Consider the following 27,260-nt stretch of genomic DNA (forward strand, 5'->3'; position numbering starts at 1 on the left):
TCTCCATAGTTGGCTCTCAGTTGAATAGAGGCTGAATAAATTTCCATTTACCTAGTAAGTGCCTGTTTGAAGTTAGATGCAAGATTTCCTTTGAGCTTAGAGTTAGAGGGTGGCTTGGTGCATGGTGCTCTGTTGGGAGGGAGCAGCATTGTAGGTCACAGTGCACCGGCAGTGTATTAGTTCATGTAGCAGTGAGCTTGCAGGGGGCATCGCGTATTTGAATGTGTGTGAGCGGTACCTATGGAAACATCACTGTGCTTTCCGTCCTACGATGCTGACAACTCCAGGGTGCCACTCAGACCAGCGTGAAGCGACACTGCTGTCCGTGTACGACAGCAGCCCTGCGTGGGCTATGTGAGGACAGTGGGGCTTCACCTTCGCTTTGATTGCATACTGTTTTACTAATTTCAGGTCACTCTCAGCGAAGGTCCTCACCACGTGGCCCTGTTTAAGGATAGCTCTCGGGAGTTTGATCTCACCAAAGAGGAAGATGTAAGTAGAAAAGCAAAAGTGTTATATTGTCTTTTAAAAACTGCCTGCTACTTCTTGGTAACTTTATACATTGAATAACTGTAAGGCAAAGCAGTATTCGCGAACCAAAGCTCTTCTTGGGGCTTTGTTTTCTGTTACAGCTTGCAGCGCTGAGACATGAAATAGAAATCCGCATGAGGAAAAACGTGAAGGATGGTGCTACTGTTAGCCCCGAGGTAAGGGCTGCACTTCAGTGCAGCGGCTCTTCCTGACTGGCTGCGGTCTCTGGTTTCAAATAAGTCAGGGGGTGGTAGTGAGGACTGCAGCTATGCCGATACAATGTTTTGTTATTTTAATATTCCAAATACTTTTTAATTAAAATATTAATAGAGGTTTAGGTCATTGGATTAGGTATAATTCTGTGCCTTTCTTCACATTCCAACCCTCCCCTAGGAATAATTACTTCTAAGATTAGAAAATAGTATTTTGAGTACCAGAGCAGAATGAATGAGATAAAGATGTTGCCGAATATATGTCACCAGAAAACTCTGAATACCTCTCGATCTTCAAGTGTGTTTTGTTTTTTTTGCCTTTTTTTGCCCCGCTTGTGTTTTGGAATAGACAATATCGTTAAATGTAAAAGGCCCTGGACTACAGAGGATGGTGCTTGTTGACTTACCTGGTGTGATTAATGTGAGTAGATAAAATCATGTGTTTTATTTATTCATATTGTGGGAGACAATTATAATGACATTTCAAACATTTTTCTTTAAGACTGTGACATCAGGCATGGCTCCGGACACCAAGGAAACCATCTTCAGTATCAGCAAAGCATACATGCAGAACCCTAACGCCATCATACTCTGTATTCAAGGTAAATCTCAGCACAAGCGCCTGCTCTTGATTTTGCCTGGTTATTTTGAAGACCATTTTAAAAAGCTCTTTGCGGTGCAGATTGTCCCTCCAGATGCTGTACTGCAGTGCAGCATCGGAGCAGCGGCGTGGGCAGGTCCCGCGTGGCCGTGGCGTTGTGTCATCAGGGCAGTCTACACGTTGAGCGGCCTCAGCCTTTCCCGAGAACTGCCTTGGGGTTGTTTTGTGTTGTTTAGGCTAAGACTAATCTTGAGACGACTCCGAGTTGCATTTCCCCACACTTAACCCTGGCATTTATCCTCTTAGTTAAAAATTTACACCAGATGTCTATATATGACTTTTTAAAATGAGTAGTATGTGACAAGAATCACTTCATAAGCTTCCACTGCAGCAAAGGTCACAAGGAAAATCACTGATGATTGATATATATATATATTCCCTTCTTTAGCAATCTGAGCTATCTCCCGAATGTGCACTTATGTGGGTGGTGTTGCTGCCTCTCCTTTCTCATACATTTCCTTTGTGAATAGAATTGAAGTTGAGGTGGTTTCAGTCGGCATCATTGACATTTCAATGGCTAGAATGCCTTTTCATAGCACAGGCAAAGTAGGAAGAATATATCTCGTGCATTCAGTAAGTGCACGGCTGGAGCTAGTGCTGTTCTCAAAATAACCGTGCACTTACCACAGTGTCACTTCCCCGTGGTTTTCAGATGGCTCTGTGGATGCTGAACGCAGTATCGTTACAGACCTGGTCAGCCAAATGGATCCTCATGGAAGAAGGACGATATTTGTTCTGACCAAAGTAGACCTGGCAGAGAAGAACGTGGCTAGTCCAAGCAGGGTAAGGGCAGGCTCTTTCTCCTGACGTCGGGCTCTTTGCACATGCTCCAGGTAGGCTGGGGAAAAGAAGAAAGGAATGGCAGGCTGTGTCAGAAAGCAGTATCACGAGTTTGCTTGGTTCTTGTTACAGTATTAGAAGTTAAGGTTAAGTGCAGTTTTGTATTTAAGTGCACACTTGGGGCATTAAATAAAATGCCGTCGTTATAGTTCATTTCCTTCTTAAACATCTTGACTGCAAATATTGCTAGCACTGATTTAGATCATTTGGGATATTGATGTATGCACATCGATTCATTACAGGGCTTTTATAGTATTTGGGGGGTTTGGGTGTTTCACCTTTTTAAAGTTGATGTGCAGAAATTTAGTGTGAAAGTAGTAACACTGTGCAATCCTCTTGGACCCTTTACCGAGGCCATTTTGTTGTAGAATATTTTCACCTCTATTAAAAGATAGCATTGTACATTCTTGTAGCAGAAAAAGCACTGGAGTGGCAATCGGGCCTCCGTATTCTTCTCTGTGCTTTCCCACCTGCTAGCTGTCTATCCTTGGGCAAACCTCATCCCTCGGCAGAAACCAGTCAGTGCAGAACCCATCTCATTAGTCCAGGTCAGGGTCGGCAAACTTTGAGAGCCAGTCCTGCTCCTCACAATTCAAAATTATTCCAGAGCCATCAGCTTATTGTTACAACAAATAAGTTACCATTCCATGAATAAATATCCTTTGAATGAAACTATGATAGTTTTATTTCGTTTTCCGTGTTACCTCAGAGCCATGCATTCGTACTGACGAGCCACATAGCACTCGAGAGCCCCAGCTCACGGACCCTGTGCTAGTTGGTCTCCAGGGTCATTTTTATTTCTGAGTTTCCATAAGCTGTGATATAAGGGAGAGAGAGCCCACAAAGTAATTCCACAGTATTTATGTCTTTGGGACAATCTATACATTTTATAGACACGAGGAATCCGCGCATCTTTCTGGTTGGTGCCGATAGCGCCAATGGGCCGGCACCAGCTTCAGCAAGGAGCTGACATCCCTTAATGTGGTGGGAGATGCGCTGAGTAAGCTTTGTAAACAGAGAGGGGTCTGTTGCTGTCTTCTGTATCTGTATCTCTGCCACCAGGCCCCGGAAAATGAAGCCCATTTCAGTCCTTTTTATTTCAAAGATTGAGTGTTTGCTTGGGGATACACCTTGTCTCAGAGGAGATGTTCTTAACCAGACATTAGTCTGAAGGGCTTTCACATTATACGCAAATGATAGATCTGCTACTAGTAACAACAGTTGCCAGGATCTTTTGACTTTTTGTTTTTTCAGTGCTTTGAAGTATTCACTGTGCTAAGAACAAGCTATCTATAGACTCTTCTCACCAGCCTTTATGATAAAGAAAAATAGCTTATTTTGGCTGTATAGCTAGCAAGTGGAAGAACAGATTCTGATTCAAACTGAGTACTTTCTGATTCCACAACACTGTACATTTTCCAAGTCATAATTATATTTCTTATGTCTGAATAATACACTTTGCAATGTAGTAAAATTTAAATATATGTTTTTCCTTCAATGCCAGTTGAAATGCACTTTAAATGCTTTTGTACAAAGTGTTATATGTTACTAAACACACATATGCAGTGTCATTAAAGTTTTGCTTTTTAAATTGTTGGTTATTCTTTTTAAAATGTGGAGGCCTCCACCTTATACTGATTTTTTCTTCTTTTTAAAATAGATCCAGCAGATAATTGAAGGAAAGCTGTTCCCAATGAAAGCTCTGGGCTATTTTGCGGTTGTAACAGGAAAAGGTATGCAGAGATGCATTTGCATTGTTTTCAAATACTAAAGATGAGTTTTATTTATGAAAATGTGGCCTTTATCTCTCCCTAGGAAACAGCTCAGAAAGCATTGAAGCTATAAAAGAATATGAAGAAGAGTTTTTCCAGAATTCCAAACTCTTGAAGTACGTGTCTTGCTTTATATTTAGTGGTTTTTACCATGAAAATAAAGCATAAGAGAAACTATTTTCACTTAAAAGTTGTGTTTCACAGTTATCATTTGTGTTGAAATTTAAAATGTTTCACTAAATGATTGTGACCTGGATCTAATAAGCATGCCCTCACACACTCTTAGATAGAATTGGGAGCAAGTTCCCACACGAGCCTACCCACAGATGTTGGCCAAAGGATGAGCACTTCAAAGATACAACAGACCTTTCCTTATTTTACTTACAAGGGAACCTGAGAAACAAAAAACCCAACTTTTACATTCTTCAATATGTGGGAATATTTTTAAGACTAAGGAAGAGGAGGCGGGACACTCAGAGGGGGCTGTGATGGGAAAATGTAGTGCCAGAGAGCTGAAAGGGATTGCTTCATGGGAAATTGTCTATAGAGACCGTTGATTGGAATAGAAGAATGTGCTTCTTCCAGATGTGTAGAGCAAATCAGAGTCTTCCCTGAGAAGCAGATTGTCCCCGTGTGCCGTACTCGGAAGGGCTGGCAGGAAGGTAGCATGGGCTTTCCCATGTACTCGTCTTTAGTCCCATGTGATGATTTAAATATTCAATGTTTATTGTAAACTACAAAGTCAGTTCCTCAGCCTAACTAGGCCCTTGAAATGTGGCTAGTGGCCACCAAACGGGACAGTACAAATAGAGCAATTTCTTCAATGCACGAAGTTCGGTTGGGCACCTATAAAGTGTGTATGTGGCTATTTTCGGGTAACAGATTTGCACAATTGACCGTATTTTTTGCTATTTTTACACTAGCTTTTGGTATTTTTAAACAGGACCAGCATGCTAAAGGCACACCAGGTGACTACGAGAAATTTAAGCCTTGCTGTGTCCGACTGCTTTTGGAAAATGGTGCGAGAGTCAGTGGAACAACAAGCTGACAGTTTCAAAGGTAAGTCGAGTTTTTTAAACAAGCACATTTGTGTGTTTTACGAGCCGGCACTATTTGGAATCGATCAGATCCTTTGCGCTCTTTCTTTGACAAAGGCTTCCCAGGTCATTTACTGCTGGGTGGCAGGGGGAAAACGGAGAGCGGCCAGTCAGCTGGGGTCTGAATAGAACAGAATGTTTCCTTTCTCAGCTAACACTGCTTGTCAGACAGGGGGAGATTAGCCAGACTAGGGAAGTTTACAGCCGTGTCTGGGAGAACGCTAAACTACAGAAACTCATTCTGCACTCTGTGTAGACTGGGCTTTCTACTCCGGTAAACAGGTACGTCTCACAGGGTCACCGTGACTCAGCAACGACTGGATGGCAGTGCAGCTTCGTTTGCTTTGAGGTAGAGAGTGGAAATGGGTGGGTACCGAGCACACTGTATTTCAGCAGCATTGTCCTACTTCCTGAATCTCCCACTCACCTGGTCCATGTCTTTTTCTTCTGTAGCTGAGAATATATTCACCTTGCTTTTCCTGTATGGGAATCCCACCTCTTAATCCCATGTAGCCCCTTAGGATTGTTTTAAGGTGTTATTTACATTTTCCTAAGGAGAAAGCACAGGCACAGAGTCACTTACTCAAGTAGCAACCCAGATTCATCCAGAAAATAGCGAACAGCCCAGGGATCTGAATCTCTGCAGTGCAGCTTGGGAGATGGGGTCTTGGCAGCCATGCTGAATTGCCTCAGCGGTGTGTTTTGTGATTGAAAATTTATACATGCCACTACAGTTAAATAGATTTGAAAGCCTTTGAAAGAATGAAATTCAGAATATCGAGACCCCAGAATACAAAGAAGGCTTAGGTAGACCCTCAGAAGATACGTAAGACCCTTTTTCTGCTCTATCTGAAACACGAGATTGTCAGACTTGAATGTTCTTCCTTCTTCCTCAGCAACACGTTTTAACCTTGAAACTGAGTGGAAAAATAACTACCCTCGCCTGCGGGAACTTGACCGGGTAATGTTTGAGTGTCTGGTAGATTTTCTATGTTTCTTATTCAAATACATGTTTTCACAAAATTTATGTTGCCAAGTTCTAGAAGCCTAGTGTGTTAGTCTGGGTACTTTAGAGGAAAAATATCCACAGAAATTCATGTATAAGAGAGAGTTTTATATAAAGGGTAAGTGTACACTAAGAAAACATCCCAACCCAGTGCTGCCCAAGCCCACAAGTCCAACATTAACCCATATGTCCAACACCAATCCACAAAGTCCTCCTCCATCTCACAAAACAGACACAATGATGCCGACTGCAGGAGGAAAGCCGAATCAGTGAGTGTGTAAGCATCTCAGCGCTGGCAAGGGTCTCCACACAGGTGTTCCAACACCCAGGGCTGCATCGGGGTAGGTCCATGTGGCTTCTCCTTGGGGATGCCTTGAAGGAGGTGAGCCTGGCCAGCTGAAGCAGGGAACTGGCTAAGGCAGCTGCACCCTGGTCCGACCTTCAGAAAGCAAGGGATCCGAGAACTAGAAAGGCGAAGGCTCACTGAGCCATTTATCCCTCTGCCCTTCAATTAACCCCACCTGTGTGTATCGGCCAGGTTGGCACAATAAACTAACTACCTCACCTGGTAAATTGAATTGCTTAGGTTTTCACCATGAGCACCAGTTTACAGCTGCAAGGATATACTTCTAAGAGCAGTTAACTTTGCTGCAATTAAGTTAAATTGTTTATTAAGTAACTTGGAAAAATAATGAGGGCTTGTAGGTTAGCAGAAATTTTTGAGATAATGAAGTTTTCTTAAAATTCTTAACAGAATTAATATTTTTATGTAAACTAAAATATTTTAAATGGTAATCAGCTTTTAACTTTTCCTACTAGTATTATTAAGAAGTATAATTTAGTGAAAAATAAATATTGGTTTATCCTTGATCAGGCATTGTAACTATAACATTAACTTAGAAGTACGCTAAATTAAATGTACACATCGATGCATTGCACACAATATGCATTGTTTACTGCCTATGCTTCAGACCTGTAAACCTTGCCAGCCAGTCAGTGCAAGGCCTTAATTCCAGGTTAGCTGAGTAACTTATTATTCTATGGAAGTCTCACTTATCTCTCTGTGTGTTTCTAGAATGAACTGTTTGAGAAAGCTAAAAATGAAATCCTCGATGAAGTTATCAGTTTGAGTCAGGTCACACCAAAACATTGGTAAGTGTTGGACATGAGTGCCGACCCCTTTTTCCCAAAAGACTGTACTGTATTGTCATAAGATAGTAACCCAGAAGGACAGTGTGGTGACTTACTGTTGGCTTGGTTTCTGCCTCAGAAGAGGAAGAAAGTTCGCGTAAAAGTGACAGAGGCCTCAGATCTTCTCTGACTTCACAGGAAGAGAGAGTTACCATCAGCCCAAAGCTGATTCTTGTGATCAACTTCTCTCCAGCTTTTGTAATTAGAGAAATGCCATGGGGGTGGGGGAAACACCTGACTCCTTTAATAGGGAAAACTCAAGATCACCAGCCGAAGAATGAGTCCCGTGAAGTGGAGCTCAGGCACACCTCTTGACGTTTCCGATTCTGACCCCAGCCATCCCTCCCGCGGGCGGCACTGTCGACCTCTGCTAGGTTCCCAGCTCAAAGAGAGTACGCGCAATGATAAGTTGTATTAGAGAAGCAGCAATTCACACTGCACCATCGTAAGGGACTCAGGATACAGGCCCTCAGTCAGGACACTGCTCCTCTCTCCAACTTGTGCACGTTACGAAACTCTTTAGGTCTACCAGGAGGTACCCACAGGCATTCCTGTCAGCCAGCCCTCTGGCTGTCTGTGCTCCTACTGCTGCGGTCTCTCTGCCACGACGTCTGCTCTGACTGCAGTGCTCTCTCTCTCTCCGCTCTAGGAGCTCGTCCATGCGGCATTCTGGGTCCGTGGGATGTGCTTCTTTCCACTTCTCCATTGTTGGTGCCAGTGTGCCCCTTCTCTGCTCTCTGTAAAATGTAGTTTCTCTCCAACGAGATTGACTAAAGACAGCCTACTCTCCCGTAGATGATATCCTGCCTCAGAAGCGTAACTGCTACAGATCCGGCCTTGTTAACGCAGGCTGTTAGGATTGGCAGTTATCTATTGGTGTAGGACAATTACATCACAGAAGGGAGGAGAAGGGCACAATATGAGAAGGATGGCCTACCAAGTTGACACATAACTTGAGGAGAGCACAGATTGATGCAGAACAGTGAGCAGGAACAAACTGTCTCTCATTCTTGTCAAGCCTAACCTCTGTTGTAGTCTAGCTAGTTGAATTTCTCCAGGATGGTTTTCTCCAGGCTATTTATAAAGCTTGACTTGTATTTGCCTTTTCTTTAACTTATAGTTATTAAACACATAACTGAAAAAATAACTCAGGCAAAAGTTTCAACAAGTTGTGCTATAGATAAGTATCACACAATCCGTCACAACTAGCTACTGTCGTTGAGCTAATCATAGAGAATAAACCTTCTAGAGAAAGGATGGCTTATAAAGGGAGAAGAGTGGGTGTTTTTAAATTCTCAGTTTTGAGTACCTACGTTATTGTGTGCATTACATTTTAAATGAAATCTTGTTTGTGTTTTTCCAAATAACCAGTAATTATATCATCTTGAAAACTCATCTTGCAATACTTTCTCCAGGAAACGTACCTTCTGTTTATCTACTCTAAATAAGGAATCTGTTGAAGCAGAATGTCAGTTCTGAATTTTACCGTGTTTTTCATCACAGCCACTGTAGCACCAAAGGTGGTCTTGACATTTTTGTAATTGTATTTTAATTCCCATTTAAATGTCTGTGGTATAGTTAAGAACTCACCCTTTTTCAAATAGGACTCTACCTTCTTCTAGCCATTAATCCTGAATATTTTCTGTACTTCCTCTTGCTGTTCAGTTGAATGTTGTCAAAATTGAATGTGGTAGTGTGCAGTGTTTTAAGCTTCAATCTTGAGTTAGACCGGGTAGACTAGAGAAACTAATTCATTGATACAGACACATGTATAAGAAAGAACTAATCAAAGAGTAATTATATATTAAGAAAACATCCCAGGAAATCCAGATCAAGTCCTTAAGCCTGGTACTAGTCCGTAAGTCTGGTACTAGTCCATAACTCCCTCTTCAGACTCACACAGCCACATGCAATGATAGGCCAGCGGAAGTATCTCAGTGCTGGCATGGATCTCCATGTGGCTCCTCCAGCTCTCTGAGTGTGGCTCGTCAACAGGAAGGTGAAACAGGTTTCCACAAGTCTCTGCATGGCTTGATGACAGGAAGATGAAGGAAAAGAGAGAGAAGTTCCCAGAATCCTCATGAGAAGGCCATGCCCAAAAGGAGACTTCATCAGGCTGTGACCTGATTGACAGGCTGGACTCCACCCCTACACTCACTTACCAATTTGACTGAAATTATGTAACTGCCACAAATCCCATTGCCTCTGGTTTCTCTCTTCTCCATCTCAGTTCTCCTGCTTCCTTCTCTCTTCAAGCACTCAATGTTTACCCGTTATTAAAAAGTTTTATTGACATATAATTCACAGTAGTTTAATTGTACTAAGAAGAGTTGCATAATCATCCCACAAGCAATTTTAGTGCATGTCTTCTTCTTGTACTTGTTATTAGCTCCTCATTTCCCCCAAACATCTGACCATTAATCTAGTTAATGTCTTAATAGATTTACCTATCCTGATTTCATATACAAGAAACCATACCAAAAAAGTAAAACAGGAAAATTTTGATAGAAAATACTGTATTAAAAACTACGAACAATAACAAAATGCGCAGAGAAAAACTTGCGTCTGCAGTGATCCACTTTCCAGTGCACGGTCCCTGGTGACCAGGGTGCTCACGGCCCTGGGCCGTGGTCAGAAGGAGTTCATCCGTGATGCAGCTTTCATCCACGGTGTGCCTTTTCTTTGCTTTTAAGTAAAGGGGAAATAATCATTTACCTATTTTCATTTCCTCTCCCTGTCTAGAAAATGAATCTCATCTATCCTGCTGTCAATTAACCAAATCCTGACATTAAAAACTTGTGACTATGGTTGTTATGTGTATTTTAATCCAGTTCTTTGGTGCTGTGTAGTTCTGTTATATAAATGATTGCATTTCATAAAATTCTAAACAATACAAACTCATCTGTAGCAAATAGAAACCGTCCCAGAGGTCGCACCGGTTGGCTGTAGCAACTGTTCTTTATCTTCATTGTGTATACTCAAAGGGGCCCTGGAAAGTTTATAGAAAAATCCTTTGATGTTTTCATTCCATTTTTCCATGAACTTTTTGTATGTATGTGAAACCTCAACAGTGATATTCCTTAAATATGTACTGTTTATTGTAAGTTAATTCTTGTCAGTAAAAGTGGGTGTTTTTTTTTTTAGGTTAACCTTTTAATTCACTTCAAGGTTCTTAAACTTAACGTATTTTTGTTTTCTTTCAATGTTAGGGAGGAAATCCTTCAGCAGTCCTTGTGGGAAAGAGTATCAACTCATGTGATTGAAAACATCTATCTTCCTGCCGCACAGACTATGAATTCAGGAACGTTTAATACTACAGTGGATATCAAGCTTAAACAATGGACTGATAAACAACTTCCTAATAAAGCAGTAGAGGTTAGGATATAATTTAATTAACTTGGTAAGAAGCATTATGTGAAGGGACTAGGAGCTGTGGATTTCGGTTTACTACATCACAGCCATGAGCTTTCTGTGTAGCCCTTATACTCCGCCCTTGTGGCGTGGTCGTAATTGCCACGGGGCTAAGAGTCCTGATTTTCTGCCAAAGCCAGCAAAATATTGTGAATTACTATGGATGGAAATTCTGTAAGAAAGCATGTTTAATGCAGGAAAAACAATTGTATTGGTGGATTTTCTAGACTGATTTTATATATTTTATTAAGTTCTCACCATAATTCTAGACTAAGAAAGTGCATTAATTAGAGAAGCCATGTTTGTTGTCCATGTATGTCTGCTCTCCAGGATCCGTAGGCTAGTGAAATGTTCTGTGTCTCTTTCCTCTTGTAAACTGGGGTGATAATATTCTCTACCTTGTAGGCTGGCTCTGAGGATCTCATGAGTTGTGCGTGTAAAGACTTAGTCTGGCACATAGCACATGCCAGTTGCTGATACCATCGTCGTCATATCTGAGCTAATCAGCCATGCACATCACTCTCGAGAGTGACTTTCCTCAGTCAGTATGTTTGATGGTTTGTGTGTATGAAGGTACAAAATTGAAATAGATGTTAAAACTAATTTTGCTTTTCACTGCCTACCCCAGAAACAAAGTATCAGCTTCCAGTGACTTGCTTGTGGTTTCACCTCTTTCCTCTCCAGCTCTAGTCCTCCCAGTTCCACCTGTGCTCTCCGTTTCCCCTAGCTTCCCATACCGAACCCTGCTCAGTTCCCGGCACGCTTACCTGTGAAAGTGTAGAAATGCTGCCGCCGCCACTGGACTGGTGGCCCTCACTCCTGCCTTTCCCTCATCTCCGGGAGCCCGTCCCCTAAGAGGGTTTTCTTCTGTTCTACGTTTAAGCAGTGGAAGTGGCCATTGAAAGGGCATAGGATCTGTCTCTTGCTGATGCCCATCCTTAGGCCTAGGAGGAGTTGACAGAGCATCATTGCCCACGTGACAGGAACAGAGATATTGAAGACCAGTGCCATCCCTAGCTGGGTATCCATGGACGTACCTCTTTTTCTACCAGACTGCCTTTACCTGTCACATGAGGAAGGCTAAACATACAGACTACTTACACAGGAGTAGTGTTAGTTCTTAATTACTTTTGACACTGCCTTTCTTTTCCCCGAGGAGACTGTTCAGTGTTACCTAAAACACACTCCTGAATAACCCTCAGCTCTATTAGAAAGTGCTGGTGGCGCATCCAAGACCAAATCATTGACTCAACGCAGGACAACCCCAGTGAGCACTGGGTGAGACAAGTCAGTGACAAACTGAGCGGGCTTCCCGTATCTGGTGGGGGACCCATGGAGGAATGGGGTCCAGTGTTGGCACAATGTCCCAGGAAGGCTAGAAATGCAGATTTTAAAGCAAGCCTCCTAAAATTTCAGTGCCGGCTAACTCATTTGTAAAAGTTGTGAACTATATCCAAAGCATGTCAGGAGGGCAAATCTCTCACCCATCAACCAGATGCCACTGGGCAAGTTTATACTCGCTGCCCTGTTTTATGTTGGCTTATGTATATTTTCTGATAAATTGATCTGTCTCTTATTTAACTGGAATGCATGTTTCTGTTTGTATTATGTTTTAACTAAACGCATATCGTCTAAGTATGGCTTTCTTTTCCTCTCTTTTAAATAATTTTAGGTTGCTTGGGAGACGTTACAAGATGAATTTTCCCGCTTCATGACAGAACCAAAAGGAAAAGAGCATGATGACATATTTGATAAACTGAAGGAAGCTGTTAGGGAGGAAAGTATTAAACGCCACAAATGGAATGACTTTGCAGAAGACAGCTTGGTAAGTCGTGTGCACATTAGAAAATTGACCTCAGATTTTTGCATAGCTTTTCAAACTAATACCCTTTTGCAGAGGACTTTTTTTTAAAATATAATTTTTAAAATCATTTTATTGGGAGCTCGCACAACTCTTATCATAATACTGAGCCCTTGGTATCAGCTCCTCATTTTTCCCCTCCCTCCCTACTCCCCGCTCCTTCATGAACCCTTGATAATTTATAAATTATTTTTATTCTGTCATATCTTGCTCTGTCTCATGTCTCCCTTTACCCACTTTTCTGTTGTCCATCCTCCAGGGAGGGGGTTATATGTAGATCCTTGTGATCAGTTCCCCTTTTCTACTCCACCTTTCGTCCACCCTCCTAGTATCGCCACTCTCACCACTGGTCCTTAGAGGTTCATCTTCCCTTGATTTCCTGTGTTTCCAGCTCTGACCTGTACCATTGTGCATGCTCTGGTCTAGCGGGATTTGTAAGATAGAATTGGGATCATGATAGTAGGGGGCAAGAGGGTGAGGTGGGGGAGGAAGCATTAAAGAACTAGAGGAAAGTGGTATGTTTCATCGTTGCTACACTGCACCTGGACTGGCTTGTCTCCTCCCCGCAACCCTTCTGTAAGGGGATGTCCAGTTGCTTACAGATGGGCTTTGGGTCACCACTCTGCACTCCCCCTCATTTTCAAAATAGTTTTATTGGCATGTAATTCACTTACCATGCAGCTTACTGGTTCAATCATGTTAAGACTTGTATAATTGTCACCGCACTCATTCTCAGAATAGTGTCTTATGCTGGCTGTTAGCTCCCATTGCTCCCAGCCTCCCCTGCCATGGCCCAAAGTAATTATTTGTGCACTTACTGTCTCTATAGACCCATCTGTCCTATACTTCAGACCCCCCAAAAATCATACAAAACAACTAGGAAGCAAAGAACAACAATGACCAAACAAGAGAAATTTTGCTCAATCAAAAAGAAAGAAAATATTAAAAGCAATCACCTTTAAAATGGTTCAGAAAGGAGATAAAATAAAATAACACATTTTGGCCTAACTACAGCTGCCTGGATCAGCTTGGCAGTGCTCCTTGTCTGACAGCCAGCTGTGTGCACCTGGGCTGTGGTCAGCGGGCAGTCACTGGAATCTGGGCTGAGCCCCTGTGGGGTCCCTGCAGATTGGTTTTGGGTTCTCACTGCCCTCTATAGCCTTCTGAAAAATGGGTTAAATTTGATCCTGCTCAGAATCAAATTATATTTTGAATTTAAAATAACTAGGGGAATAAATAAATATACAGAGGGGCTTCACAGGGCAAAAGCCCATGATCTTTTAATTCCATTTTTCTGTGAACTTTTTGAAGCCATCTCATATGATCTTTAATCTGCTCTTTAACATTTTTCTCTGCCTTTCTAAACATCCAGTTTCTGCCGTTTCTGTCTTGGCTGTCATCTCAGAAAAGAACTTGAACTTCATAGTAGCAGGCTTCCATCAGCGTGGGCCTAAGCTACAAGCACGTTTCACTCTCTGATGCAGTGAAAAGAGGGCTATGCATTGACTTTCAGTAATTCTGAATCATAAAATTTTGGAATCCTAAAAATCATAATGCTGCCTACTATACATTAAATGTTTACAGTGTGCCAGGAACTCTGCTGAATATCCTGTAGGCATTATTGCTTGGGTTTTTACAGTAGTCCTACTTTCATTAAAAGGATCCCGCTGGTGTAGTGGGCTACGTATTGGCTGCCGAACACAAGTTCAGCAGCTGCTCTGTGATGGGGAGACAAGGCCTTCCACTACTCCAGTGAGGAGTTGCCACTTTGCAAACCCCCAGGGGCTGTGCTGCTGGGAGTTAAAATGGACTCCGTGGCACCAAGCACATTGTCCGCTTTGGAAACCCTTTGGGACACTTCTGTTCTGTTCGTGGGGTTGCTGTCCCTTGTAGTTGGCTGGGCAGCACACATCAGTAACAGCCTTGCCCTTCACTGAGTTGAACTGAAATCTAGCTCTGATTATAGCGCTTTGGCCTCTGACCATTATCCCTGAAAACACGTTGGTTCCGTAGAACATACTGCTCTGACCTTTATTACGCACCTGTTCAGAGACAGGCTTGAGCTGTTTTCTAGGAACGTGCATATCTCTATGGGCTGTTAAAAGTAACATTTTGAAGAAATGCCTGTAGTATTAGAAAACCACACTCATTCTTGCCAATTACTTTATAAGACTAGACATTTGAAAGTCTGGTGCCCCTTTTAAAATGAGAAAACCCAATATTAGTTTTAATAAATAATATTTACAATTGATTGTAAGTTTCTGCCTTTTATCATTGCTGTTAACAGTGAAATGTGACTATTAACTTTTTCCTCTTCTCTTTTTAAAAACTATAATACATAAACTATGTAGCCCAAACAAGATGATAATGATGATCTAACTTAATAACTCCCGAATGCAAGAGCTCTGGCTAATGAGCTTAATGTTATTAATGTCTAATAGATCTCTCTCTGGACCATCTTAAAGATAATTTATTGTGGGCTGAGACCCTCCGTTGCTTAATTAGAAAGATGACAAGTAAGGAAGACAAAAAAGGTGACCTGCATTTTTACGGGAAGATTACTTGTTTGTTTTTTAAGTCATTTTATTGGGGACTCTTACAGCTCTTATAACATTCCTTACATCGATTATATCAAGCATATTTGTACATATGTTGCCATTATCATTTCCAAAACATTTTCTACTTGAGCCCTTGATATAAACTCCTCTTTTTTCCCTTCCCTCCCCCACCCTCCCACCTTCATGAATCCTTGATCATTTACCATATATACTCGAGTATAAGGTGACTTGAATATCAGCCAAGGCACCTAATTTTACCACAGAAACTGCATTTAAAATGTGCTGAAAAACTCAGCTTATATGCGAGTATTTAGATATATATTGTTATTATTTCATATCTTACACTGTGTGATGTCTCCCTTCACCCACATTTCTGTTATTGGTCCCCCTTCGGAGGGGGAACCTTGTGATGGGTTCCCCCTCCCCCTCTCCCTGACCACACCCCTCCCCTCATGGTATCGCTACTCCCACTACTGCTCCTGAAGGTTTATCTGTCCTAAATTCCATGAGTCAGGAGCTCTTATCTGTACCAACGTGTGTACTCCAGTCTAGCCAGATTTGGAAGGTAGAACTGGATCATGGGGGAGGTGGAAGCACTCAGGAACTAGAGGAGTGATGTGTGATTCATCGGTGCTCTACTGCACCTTGGTTGAATCATCCCTTCCTTACAACCCTTGTGTCGGGGGATGTCCAATTATCTACTGATGGGTTTGGGGTTTGTACTCCAACCCCCCTCATTCGCATTGATACAGAAAAACATACTTTTATGTTTAGATATATTTATTGCTTTGGATATTGACTACTCATGAGCTGTCATTTTGAATAAGAATATTAAAACGGTAAGAAGTCAATCAAATTCGTCTTTTCCTTCCTCGTTCCTTCAGAGAGTTATTCAGCACAATGCTTTGGAAGACCGGTCTATCTCAGACAAACAGCAGTGGGATGCGGCCATTTACTTCATGGAGGAGGCTCTCCAGGCTCGGCTTAAGGACAGTACGTAGTGGCGCGGGGTGGTGCACTCCAAGTACTCACAGCGACAGAGGAGCCCTCTAGCTTTGTGAACCTTCGCAGAATACAGTGAACATTCCTTTCTAGGTCTTCATCTGTAACACTGTCGTTGAATAGGATCTGTGGGTTTTTCAATCAGCTGCTTAGAATTCCTGCTTAGAAATGTGCAACAAATTGGGTCTGTGTACTGATAGTCTAAAATGATGTAACGGAGAGTATTTTAATGTGCTTGCTTACTGTATATATAGGAATTTAATAAGCAGTTATGCGTTTCTTAGATTCTAGGTGTATATAGTAAGTTCTTATTTCATAGTTTTCTTATTTGAACTTGAGTTTATATTAATAAGAGCACTTTGAAGAAGTTAGAGAAAAAATATCATTATTAATTTAGAAGCTATATACCTGTAAACTGATAAAATTCATAATGAATTGATTTTTTTTTTCTTTAGCTGAAAGTACACTTGAAAACATGATAGGTCCGGATTGGAAAAAAAGGTGGTTATACTGGAAGAACCGGACCCAAGAACAGGTAAAACTAACAATTCTCTGGTCTCATGATGGTATCATTAGTCATAACTCATTGGGGCATAAAAATACATACTGTATCTACCCGTGTGTAAGTTGATTTTTCACCACATTTTTAATGTAACATTAGGTGCCACAGCTGACAATTCAGGTTGGTTTGTACTCTGCTATATATGGTAATGTTTGCGTGACACCGGCCTATCTTAAGATTTTCTAATGTTTTATATCGACCTTTTTAAAATACAACTGGTCTTTAAAATAAACTGTAAACCTCTGTAAAGGAATTTTTCCTTAAGTAAAGTGGCTGTGTGATGGAAAGAAGGAAGGGGAGGTGAAAAAGGCCATTTTGTGGTTGATTCCTTTGTCCACTTTAACTTCATGTTTCAGCTACTCCAAGAGTCAAAAAAATAGTATTAAATAACAGAATAAAACATTGACAAGGTTTGCTGCTTGGTCAGTGATCAGAAACTCCCAGGCACTGCCTGGGAGAAAGGTGCGTGGTTCTCTGCCTGTCAGGGTCGCCAGCTTCAGGAGCCCCCCAAGGCACGCCTGCTCTTCCTGTGGGGTCCCTCTCGTCAGACACACACAGTGAATGTGATGAGAAGACATTTTAAAACCTCTTCTTGCTCCTTTATATTTCATCTAAAATTTTTGTTGGTACTTTATTCAGATTTTACATGTTTTACATTCGTGTTCATAGAACAAATAGAAAAATTCAAATAGGAATTTGAATTATAGAATCAATTCACTTAATAAATTTTATAGCACCTAAGAAGAACGAAATCAGAAAGACAAGTATAAATAAATTGAAGAATGAATAAATAAAGGGAAGATGCAAATAATTAAGTTCCCGCCTCCATCCCAACCACCAGTCCTTTGATTTCTTTCAAGTTCTTATGGCTTCTTTTCCCATTTCACAGTGTCTTTTACAGCTTGCTCAGCACTGTGTGGATTCCTAAAAGAGCCTAGGGAGAATACAGAACCTGATGCAATTGAATGAGGAAGTGAATAAAAATCAAGCACTTCCAATGCACTTTTTTTTTAATCTCTTTGTCCTCTTTGGTTCCTTGAATGCAATAAATGAAGGAAAGGAGACTAAGATAGGGAGAGAATAAACTGAGGCTGGAGTTGAGCAGAACGAGGTTCCCAAATGATTTATCTTTATTTTTGTACTTTCTGTGTTTAGTTTTCCTTTCAGGCAGTGAAATTACAGTGAGCGCTCGCTCCACTTTCCCCCCCCGCCCCCCCCCCCCCGCAGTTCCACACATCTATCTCTTCTTTGATAAGCCCCTTTCGGTTGTGAATCTCCACGTGCCTCATTTAAATAGTGAAGGGGTGGGCTTCCTTTTCTTTCCCTCCCCAGCCTTTGTGACAGTGAGCCCCGGAGGACGTGGACAGTTGGTGATTGGGCTGTGCCTGTGCTCGGGGGGCATGACTTATCTCTGTTTCCAGATGGGTTGCAAGCAGTGTTGTCAGAAGATAATTTCTAGGACATCCACTAGCGATTTCTAACTTTGAGACAGGGAGAGACATTGATTGGGGAAAGCTGGTGTAAGGCAGATAAACTCCAGAGGAAGATGGTGTCGGGCCTTGAAGTCTAAGGGAAATTAGACTTAAGAGACTGTCCAAAACTATCAGCTGTGGTTGAACCTGCCTCAGCAGCTTTGTGGTGAACATGCTTGAACCACACACACTCCGAGGGAAACATTTCCTAGTTGTAAGAGACCTGGGAACGTGGGCCCATTAGGAATCCCCCACCCCCCTAGAAGCAGAGGATTTCATTCTAGGGTTAAGGCAGTCGCTCTGTGGGCAGGAGAGACATTTGGACATTTGTTGGATAAGAGCCTTCTCCCCAAGAAGTGTCAAGGCAGGATTCGTAAGACCCAGGCCAAGCGGGAGCAGAAGCAGTGATTTGGAGTGCAGAGGGATGCATTTCAGAATCACCTGCAGTAGCATCTGTGTTCGTTTTCCCTTCAGAACACTTCCTATCAGACGCCTTTAGCCAGAGTTCGCTTCTCTAACCTTTCTCATCCTTCCACTCCCAGATGAAAGCCCATGTCCTAGACCTCAAACCAGGAGACTCCAGTGCAACCCGATTCTAGGACAGACAGGTTGGCAGTATCCCCAGGACTCACATTGTAACAGTTTTTTTCTCCTGACTTTTAGTTTGTCCTGTATAAAAAATGGGAACTCTCTGCTCTGAAAACTATTTCTTCTCTTTGTTGGTTCTTTTTGCTCTAGGAAAATGTGTCCTTTTGAAATAGGCTCACTTGTTCAAGGCTCAGGTAATGGACAGCTTGGTCAGGAGAGATGAGAGATTAGTTGGTACATACCATTACCAGAGGTGATACTTCACCTCAGACTAGCTGCATGGCAGTTAAGTGAACTGAAAATTGTCTTTCTTAAATAGTGTTTCTCTCAAGCAGGGGAGGGAACCTTCCTGCAAAGGGCCATTTGGGTATTTATAGCATCCTTCAGAGGCCATCCTGTTCACACATTCCATTAACGCATCCCTCACATGACGGCTGCCTTGCGATGAGGCGAGCACTGTTAGCTGTGTTGACGGTTTCTCCAGCCGTAACCAGCCCACGGGCCGACATTGCCTGCCCGCCTTCTAGTTCAATGCACAAGCCAGCTACTGGTCTGTTAAGTGTGATGCTTGTGCACATACTGCCCCATAATTGTGATACAGTCTGGGACAAGAGTATCGATGAATGTAAAGATAGTTCCTTTTACTATGAAATTGTAAAGGAAGGGTTGAATAATAGAGAGATTAAGACGGGAGTCTTCAGTTTCATAATTTACAGCCGGTGTTGCAGTGCCTTCCACCTCCAACAAAGAGACGGGAGTCAGGAAGAGTGCTAGCTTCTGGCCTCACAGCAGTGCTCTTGGAAGCAGGATTGTAACCCTTTCTCGACCTGCCCAGAAGACAGATCCCAACCGGCTACAATTTCCTCCTCCAGGGTTTATTGGACAGCTGATTTCCCACTGACAGTGCACGCAACTGTCAGGAAGGGGGCCAGTAACTGTCTGAAGTGGGAGAACTGGGCACGTGACACAGTTACTCTTTTACAGGGTATTGACTGAGAGTGTGCATGATGGGGAGGTGTGCATTTGCAAAACGTTTGTCTTTTAACTTTTTAACTTGTAAGTATATTTCTGGGTCCCGGGGCCTTACAGTGGAGCCCTGGTGCCTTAATTGTTGGGCTGCTAGCCATATGGTCAAAAGACGGAGCTGGCACCTCATAAAGGTTTAGTGTCTCAGAGCCCCTGTGGAGTAGCTCTGCTCTACCCTGTGGGCAAGCCACTTGGCAGCAGTGGGTTGGGCTTTAGGGGCCCTATTTGGAAGTTGCCTTTCTCTCAGTTTTTCCGTGTTTGCACACATGGGGCACCCTAAAATTGCATGAACCTGCCAAGGGCTCTAGAAGGTGGTCTATATGTGTCATATAATTTTACCCCCAAAGTCCTGAATAACAAGTGTGCTCCACATAACATGTTTCAAAAAGCACATTTTATAACCACGTTTCAGAAATTCTTCATTCAACCTGCCTTTCATTAATGGAAACACAGGAGGACATCAACCAAAAAATTGAAAGTGGACAATAATTGGGTCTTGAGAGGGTTGATGAGAGGTTTTAGAGGCAACTATGCATTTAAATTTAGTTGATCAGAAACAAGTGTGCGTTCTTACAGTCTTCCAGCTTTTGATAGAAAGCGTTTATGGAACACGATCTCTTAATCCACCAGGGCACACCTTCCTAGACCTGGAGCAGAACCTAATGTCAGAGAGTAACAAAAGCGCATAAGAGACGTTAGTGCTGTCACTTCAGTGTAAAACTTTTTAGTAAAAGTGAAATATAACCGATTTTCTGTTTCTCCCCTAACCTAATAAGGCCAGGTTGCAATGCCTATGAAGCCATGGGCCTTTCTATTCATAAACAGTGTTACTAGGTTCTTTTCTGGTTTTCATAATTAAGTGGATATTGCTGATTGTACAGTAGTAATATATCTATTTAGATTGGGATTCTGTATTATTTCTCAGTGTGCCAATTCTGAATCATCTAAACATTCTCTTTTAAACATTTTGAAGTGTGTTCACAATGAAACCAAGAATGAATTGGAGAAGATGTTGAAATGTAATGAAGAGCACCCAGCTTACCTTGCCAGCGATGAGATAACCACCGTCCGAAAGAACCTCGAATCCCGAGGAGTGGAAGTAGACCCAAGTTTGGTAATAAATAAGATTTTTAAAACATGTACCTGTTTTCGTAATCTTCACTTTTTCCAGTAAAATGTTACTGAATTTCATGTCTTCCTTGGATAGTTCAGTGTTCTGTTTAACTTTGATCATGTTTACAAGGGGAAAAGATCATGGAATTTTTCCACAAACACTCTGAAGCCTCTTATTTATGAGGGGGTACCACCCAAAACCCAGAGTAATTGAACTGAGCAGAGCGGAGCTTTCGTAGGATGCATTTTTCCCACTCGGGGAGCATAGAGCAACTCGCTCTGAGCTCGTGCACCCAGTGACATCTCCTAGGAAGGTGCTCTCAGGTCACAGTGAATTTTTTTGTAAAAGCACTGTCACTCAAACCTCATTTTTTGTGATGGTCGATTTAAGAGAACAGCATGTGGCTGTGAAATTTTGTTTCCTGATCAGGATAAATGCCACAGAGACTGTTGTGATGTTGAACACAGCTTATAAGGGCAGTGCTATGGGGAATAAAAACTCGTATATGAGTGGTTTTGTTGGTTCAAAAAAGGTGAAATGTTGATTGGTGACAGACCTCGTTCTGGATGTCTGTGAATTTCCTGAACGGAAGACAACGTCTACTCAGAGTATAGGTGGAGTTAGTTCCACCAGGTCAGACTGTTGAACAAGCCTTCTATTTAGAGGTTCGCAAAAGAGTGTCTAACAGTGTGGGACAAACAAGGCAGACGGGGGACTGGCTTTGCTACCACAGCGATACACCTGTCACACAGCCATCTCAATGTGCCGGCATGGCTTTCTTTCCCCACGCACCGTCATGTGGCTTAGTTTTGTTTCTGTGAATGAAGAGGGACATGAAAGGACAATGATTTGACAACGTAGAAGAAGGGAAGAAGATAAAAACGAGGGAGGTGCTGTCAGCAGTCCAAATAGATGAGTTTGAAAAATGTTGCCAGAATAGAATTGCAGATTTGACAAAAGTATTAAGTGTAATGGAGAGTACTTTCAAAGTGATGTTTGTTTGGTTAAAAAAAAAATTAAATGCATAGCATTGAAAAAAAAAACGTTTTGGGGGAGAGGTGCCCCCTCGTATTTGCTGACAGTAAAAACACAGCATGTGTAAGAAGTAGACATTTTGCTGTCTTGAGTTGATGGGGATTATTTGCTTCTTCAATCTAATGCTTTAACTTTGTAAGTAGAGAAACCAAGACTTACAGGCTAGAACCTGCCTAGCATTTATCCCGGCCAAGGATGATGTCTTCTTCCACCACCCCACCCTGGCCCCCACCCTGGCCCCCACCCCCCTTAGCTCTCTGTGCCACGCCAGGCCGTGTCCGATTGAAAGAGAGCCTTCTAGTCCCCTGTCCCATAGTCGAATAGTGTCACTCATCAGTTAGATGTAACTGTAGAAGAAACACCGATAGTCTTGTTCATTAACTTGGATACGGCCTTTGGATTCTTTGTCTCGGTTTCTTTCTTTACAATATGTATGAGTAGAAAAGGTAAATATATAACTTTTTTTTACCTTTCATGAGGCTTATTTGGGGCATACTGAAAACAAACAGTGTGTTTCTGGGTTTGCATGCCAGGCCCAGGTCCCTGCTTAGTCAGGGTCTATGTAAGAGGTGAAAAACTCATTGTAATACTTAGTTCAGTACTCAGTACCTGAGTAATGGAAGCCCAATTAGGAAAGTAAATCTAGTGGGATAGCAAGTAGATGAGGAATTTCAGAACCAAAATGTATCAGCTACTTAGTATCAGCTGCTTATGTTTCTGCACTTGAGGAAAAAGTAAGCATACTTACATTAAATTCCACCAGAGGGCAGAGAAAGAAAAGAAATGTGGCGAAACTCAACTCCATTAAAGCTTTTGTACCTTCAGCATTGTTTAAAAATTGAAAGTGAGATGATAAAGTTAATGACCAAATGCCATTTTCAGTTGGATGTGGATTTCGTTCTCTGGGTTCCCCCTGACCCACCCTCACAGTAAGCTGCACGCAGTGTGGTGCCTTGGACTGGTGCTGGCACTTGGGCTAGTGGGTCAGGAAAGACCCCCTTTTGAGAGTGGAACGCGAGATATTTTGTTTTAGGCCTGGCTTTGTCCATAGCCGAGGACCTGTGTAAACTATAGTTCTTATTTATTTTCTGTAACCAAGAGAATCGTTGTTGTTGTTGTTTTTGTAGTTTATCCAAATGATAGTTTATTCAAAACATTTTATGAAGCTACAGGAAAGAGAATAAAGCAACATGGTACTTTTTTATTAGATGGGAGGAGTGGGGAAGAGAATAGACTATTGGCTGGACAGAGTGTCAGCGGAGGTGTGTTGTGCAAAGTTCCATTTCAATTGCTAGTAAAATCACCTTTAATAATTCATTTACAATGTGTATAATTTAGCAACCTATATTTTCTCATCTATAAACTGGTATGGATAATACTTGTACTACCTATTTAACATTATTGTTATTCTAAACAAAACAATAATGGATGTCAAAAAAGACCAAAAAATGGCTACTCGGGACGATATGGTAGCCAAATGTGGAGGGAAGTATTACTGAATTGATGGGCATTGTCTGAGACCAGCTTCCTAAAACTGTCCTTGGGCAAGATTTTTTTTTGATCTCTTGTTGCATTGGTGTTAGGAGGTAATCCCCCTACCCCGTCTAATCTACAACATAATTCAAATATTTAATAACACTTCTTGTTGGAAACTAAATGTAGGCATATAATCTGGTAAAGGGTCAGATTTGTAATGCATCTAGTCGTAGTCTTGAAAAGACAGTAAAAGAAGTTGAAAGAATAATTACATTGTCATTGCTTTTAGCATTTTAATAAACTGTATAGTTTTTCAAGAAACACTTCATCAACATGGAAAAATAGACCGTTTCCTTTTGTGTTTGTTTTCTCAGATTAAGGACACTTGGCACCAAGTTTATAGAAGACATTTCTTAAAAGCAGCTCTCAGTCACTGTAACCTGTGTCGAAGAGGCTTTTATTACTACCAAAGGCATTTTGTAGATTCTGAGGTAAGGTTTTCAGAAACAAGCAGAAATGTCTGCTAGTGATAATTGCTTGAATATACTTAAAAGTAAACTTTGTCTTTAGCATTAATTTTAACTCCTTGGGTCTTCTGGTAAAAAGTATGCAGGATTCATAAAGAATAACTTCGTACACTTTTGGAAAGCTTTATTCTATTTTTATAGTAACTTACTTACACACACACACATCATCCACAGTGCCAGTCAGAGTGTGCACAAAAGGCAATAAATCACTTCTCTCTAGTACTGCTCATCCGTCTGTAAGAAATACTGGTGGTTTGTTTTACATAGAACGATACATTCCTGTAGTGGAAAAATACATTTGGAAGTTGATGTGAAAAACTCAAGTCATGAAGGTGAGTCAGAAAGTCTTGCTGCTGGGGTTTTAGTCCGTATCTGCACAGATTTATTTTAATTTTAATGTGACCAGTGAGTGGCTCAGACAAGGTCTTCCTCGGGAAAATATGGGTCTTCGTCTCATTTAAAAAACAAACAAAAAACACTGCCGCCAAGTCAGTGCTGCCCAGAGCGACCCTCTAGGACAGGGTAGACATGCCCCTGCAGGTTTCCGATACGAACTCTCTTGGGGAGTAGAAAGCCCTGTCTTTCCCACGGAGTGGCTGGCATTTTCCTTGCAATTAGCAGCCTACCCTGTCACCCAGCGTTCCGCCAGGGCCCTGTCATCTCCTTTAGGGTGCCTTCACAGAAACAGAAGGACGTTCAGATCTTTAACAGAATTCAAGCGGGCATCTCCCCAAATCATGCAGCCTTTGCCACAAGTTTCTGGGCATGCTGTCCCACCTAAAACAACAGCTCTTAGATGGAGCAGGTGTTCTGGGGGCAGTCAGGAAGGCTTCAGAGATGGGCTAAGAGGGGAGAGGCTGTCAACCTCAATGAACTCAGAAGCTACCAGACGACCCTCTCACATTATCCTCCCTTTCGCATTTAAGCGAACTAGTACGGAAAGCTTTCGAGAAGATCAGCCGGCTCAAAGAACTGATCTTTCCAGCCGTCTTTTAAACAAGGTCAAAGCTCATGAAGAGCTTATGGAATAAATCATCACCTGGACAGATCTTACTCATAGCAATATGTTCAAGCAGTATCCAGTCATAATCGTGGCTTCCACGGAGATCTTAGGAAACAATACAGCTTCTGTGGTTGGGAATGCCAAAGGGGTCATCTTAATAGGTTTTCTTCAAGGATGTAGGGTAGATGCGGCAGGTAATTGTGCAGCGATTGTAAGAAAATTGAAAACTGCCTTGGGGGAAAAAGCCAGGAAAGTTTTGTATTAAGGATTTTCCCCTCACAGCAGTGCATCTACTCATGCGTCAGGGGTAGCAAAAGGTGGCCTGGAAGAATTCCTTACTTCAGCCTTTAAATTTCCTTTTCATCCCCAAAACTCAGCATTGAGAAGGACTTGATTTGAGGCCCATGAGGATGCCCAGTCTGCCATTTTGACAGGTGTGACCCAAAATGCCCAAAAGGGCTAGAGATGGAGCCTCACCTTCAGAAGTGTAGACCTGGCTGTCAGCAAGCAACAGCTCTGCGTTCGGTTCAGATAGACTGCTTGAACAAAGGTTTCTACGCACTCGCAGCAGTATTTTTTGGCGTATCTTCATATCCATGCCTGTCCCAGAAACAATTTTGGTTAGTAGTATCTTTCTGTACAGGTATGCATCACTTAACGTGTGCTCAGGCAATATCTGACTACACGTGTCCCATCCATGGGCCAGGCACCCAGGTGGCTGGGGGCAGCTCTAGACTGGCGTCTTGACATCGGAATCTCACTTTTGCTCCATTGTTGAGTGCCACGGAAAGTCGCCTAGTCGGTAGCAGTGGAGGTCCAGACCCAAAACCCCAGCCCAGACCTCCTCAGCTCCCGTATTTCTGCAGGTCTGCTGTCCTTGTTTTGCTGGTACAGTGGTCCCATAGGACACTAATGTAAAGGTGGCTCGAGCCCCCTGGGCCCACACCACACCTATTCCCAGGCAGCTTCTCCCGTCCAAACTGGCCTTCCCTGCAGCTGGTTTAGCAGAGACATAGTGGCCATTGTGCAGCACTGGGCCCCGTAGTCTGCTGAGGTGTCTTTCACAGGAACCACCAGGGCTTTGCCCTGCCCAGCAGCCTCCCGCCATGGCCTGGGAACCTTTCGCCCCAGGCTCAGTGTGTGCACAGCACCCATCTGTAACAGGAATATATGCACCGAGGTATAGCTGAGTGATTTTTGTTATTAAAGCTTAAGATATAAGTGCTGACTTCTAGTATTTGTAAGGTTGCATGTTTTCATTTCTGAATTTGCATCTGATTACTGTAACTCCTATTTCAGTTGGAATGCAACGATGTGGTCCTCTTTTGGCGAATACAGCGCATGCTTGCTATCACCGCAAATACTTTAAGGCAGCAACTTACAAACACTGAAGGTAAGCCACAGGGAAGCCACTTCCTTATTTTACAGCACTAATATTAGTGCTAGTGACAGACTCCATTTTAGTAGCAGTGTGCCAAAGTACTACCTTAAAAATAGATTTATTGGCTCAAAATTAGAATTTGTTCTTAAAATATTCGTGATTGCAAATCCTGATGGGAAAGACGAGCGGTAAAACAGAGCTGCAGTGAAGTCTTCTTCATCACACAACAGTGCCGTTTGAAAAGAATGGGCCCCGAAGATCCCGTGGCTTGGGGGTGCCTGTACTTCCTGCCCGTTACAAGGATGCTGAGAGAATACGACTTTCCCCAAACCGTGTGACAGTTTCGTGGTTGGCGTCACACCAGGTGAGGTTTCTCCTGTAGCTGGGAGAAACCGTAACATAACGGTAAAGGTCATACTGCAGGGGCAGTAGGAGTTTACTCTCCGTGTCTGCATTTTAAAAAATGATTCTCTGTGCAGCTCTGCAGAGTTATAACTAACTCTGTTTGGTTGGTAAACGCTTCTCCTCCGAGCTTTTATTTACTTTGTATAGTCAGGCGACTGGAGAAGAACGTTAAGGAAGTGCTGGAGGATTTTGCTGAAGATGGAGAAAAGAAGCTCAAATTGCTGACTGGTAAACGAGTCCAGCTGGCCGAAGACCTCAGTAAGTGGCGCTTCCTGCCTCTGCCTTCCCGCTGTCTCCATTCCATTGATGTGTTCCTACGTTCAGTCCCAAACTTCCGTACACGTTACAGGCACATACAAAGAACTTTTAGCCTCCTGGGTTTCGTGAGTCAGTTGCTGAGCCAAAGTCCCCTTACCTGCAGGTACCGAAATGTGTACTTCCCACCACCCAGGACGCTCTTAAGACCCAAAATACCATCATGGAAATCAGGATGTCATGCGGCTATATTGCTGCTTCTTATTTCTAGACC

At 42.4% G+C, this 27,260-nt stretch overlaps 1 protein-coding gene across 4 annotated transcripts in view; it reads left to right on the forward strand.

The window, feature by feature from the left end:
* OPA1 (OPA1 mitochondrial dynamin like GTPase) overlaps positions 1-27,260 on the forward strand; it is a 90,339-nt gene that overhangs the window by 37,493 nt on the left and 25,586 nt on the right. For all 4 annotated transcript variants that reach the window (XM_075556217.1, XM_075556219.1, XM_075556218.1 and 1 more), the window contains 18 exons: positions 412-492; positions 633-707; positions 1,093-1,164; positions 1,246-1,345; positions 2,057-2,187; positions 3,905-3,977; positions 4,060-4,132; positions 4,960-5,075; positions 6,010-6,074; positions 7,195-7,271; positions 10,520-10,685; positions 12,394-12,546; positions 16,025-16,133; positions 16,598-16,677; positions 20,764-20,904; positions 23,790-23,906; positions 26,245-26,338; positions 26,879-26,989. In XM_075556217.1, coding sequence (XP_075412332.1) covers positions 412-492; positions 633-707; positions 1,093-1,164; positions 1,246-1,345; positions 2,057-2,187; positions 3,905-3,977; positions 4,060-4,132; positions 4,960-5,075; positions 6,010-6,074; positions 7,195-7,271; positions 10,520-10,685; positions 12,394-12,546; positions 16,025-16,133; positions 16,598-16,677; positions 20,764-20,904; positions 23,790-23,906; positions 26,245-26,338; positions 26,879-26,989 — 1,834 coding nt within the window. The remainder of the gene's footprint in view (positions 1-411; positions 493-632; positions 708-1,092; positions 1,165-1,245; positions 1,346-2,056; positions 2,188-3,904; positions 3,978-4,059; positions 4,133-4,959; positions 5,076-6,009; positions 6,075-7,194; positions 7,272-10,519; positions 10,686-12,393; positions 12,547-16,024; positions 16,134-16,597; positions 16,678-20,763; positions 20,905-23,789; positions 23,907-26,244; positions 26,339-26,878; positions 26,990-27,260) is intronic.

Source organism: Tenrec ecaudatus, chromosome 8 (genome assembly GCF_050624435.1).
Source record: "Tenrec ecaudatus isolate mTenEca1 chromosome 8, mTenEca1.hap1, whole genome shotgun sequence".
In the NCBI taxonomy this organism is placed as follows: domain Eukaryota; kingdom Metazoa; phylum Chordata; class Mammalia; order Afrosoricida; family Tenrecidae; genus Tenrec; species Tenrec ecaudatus.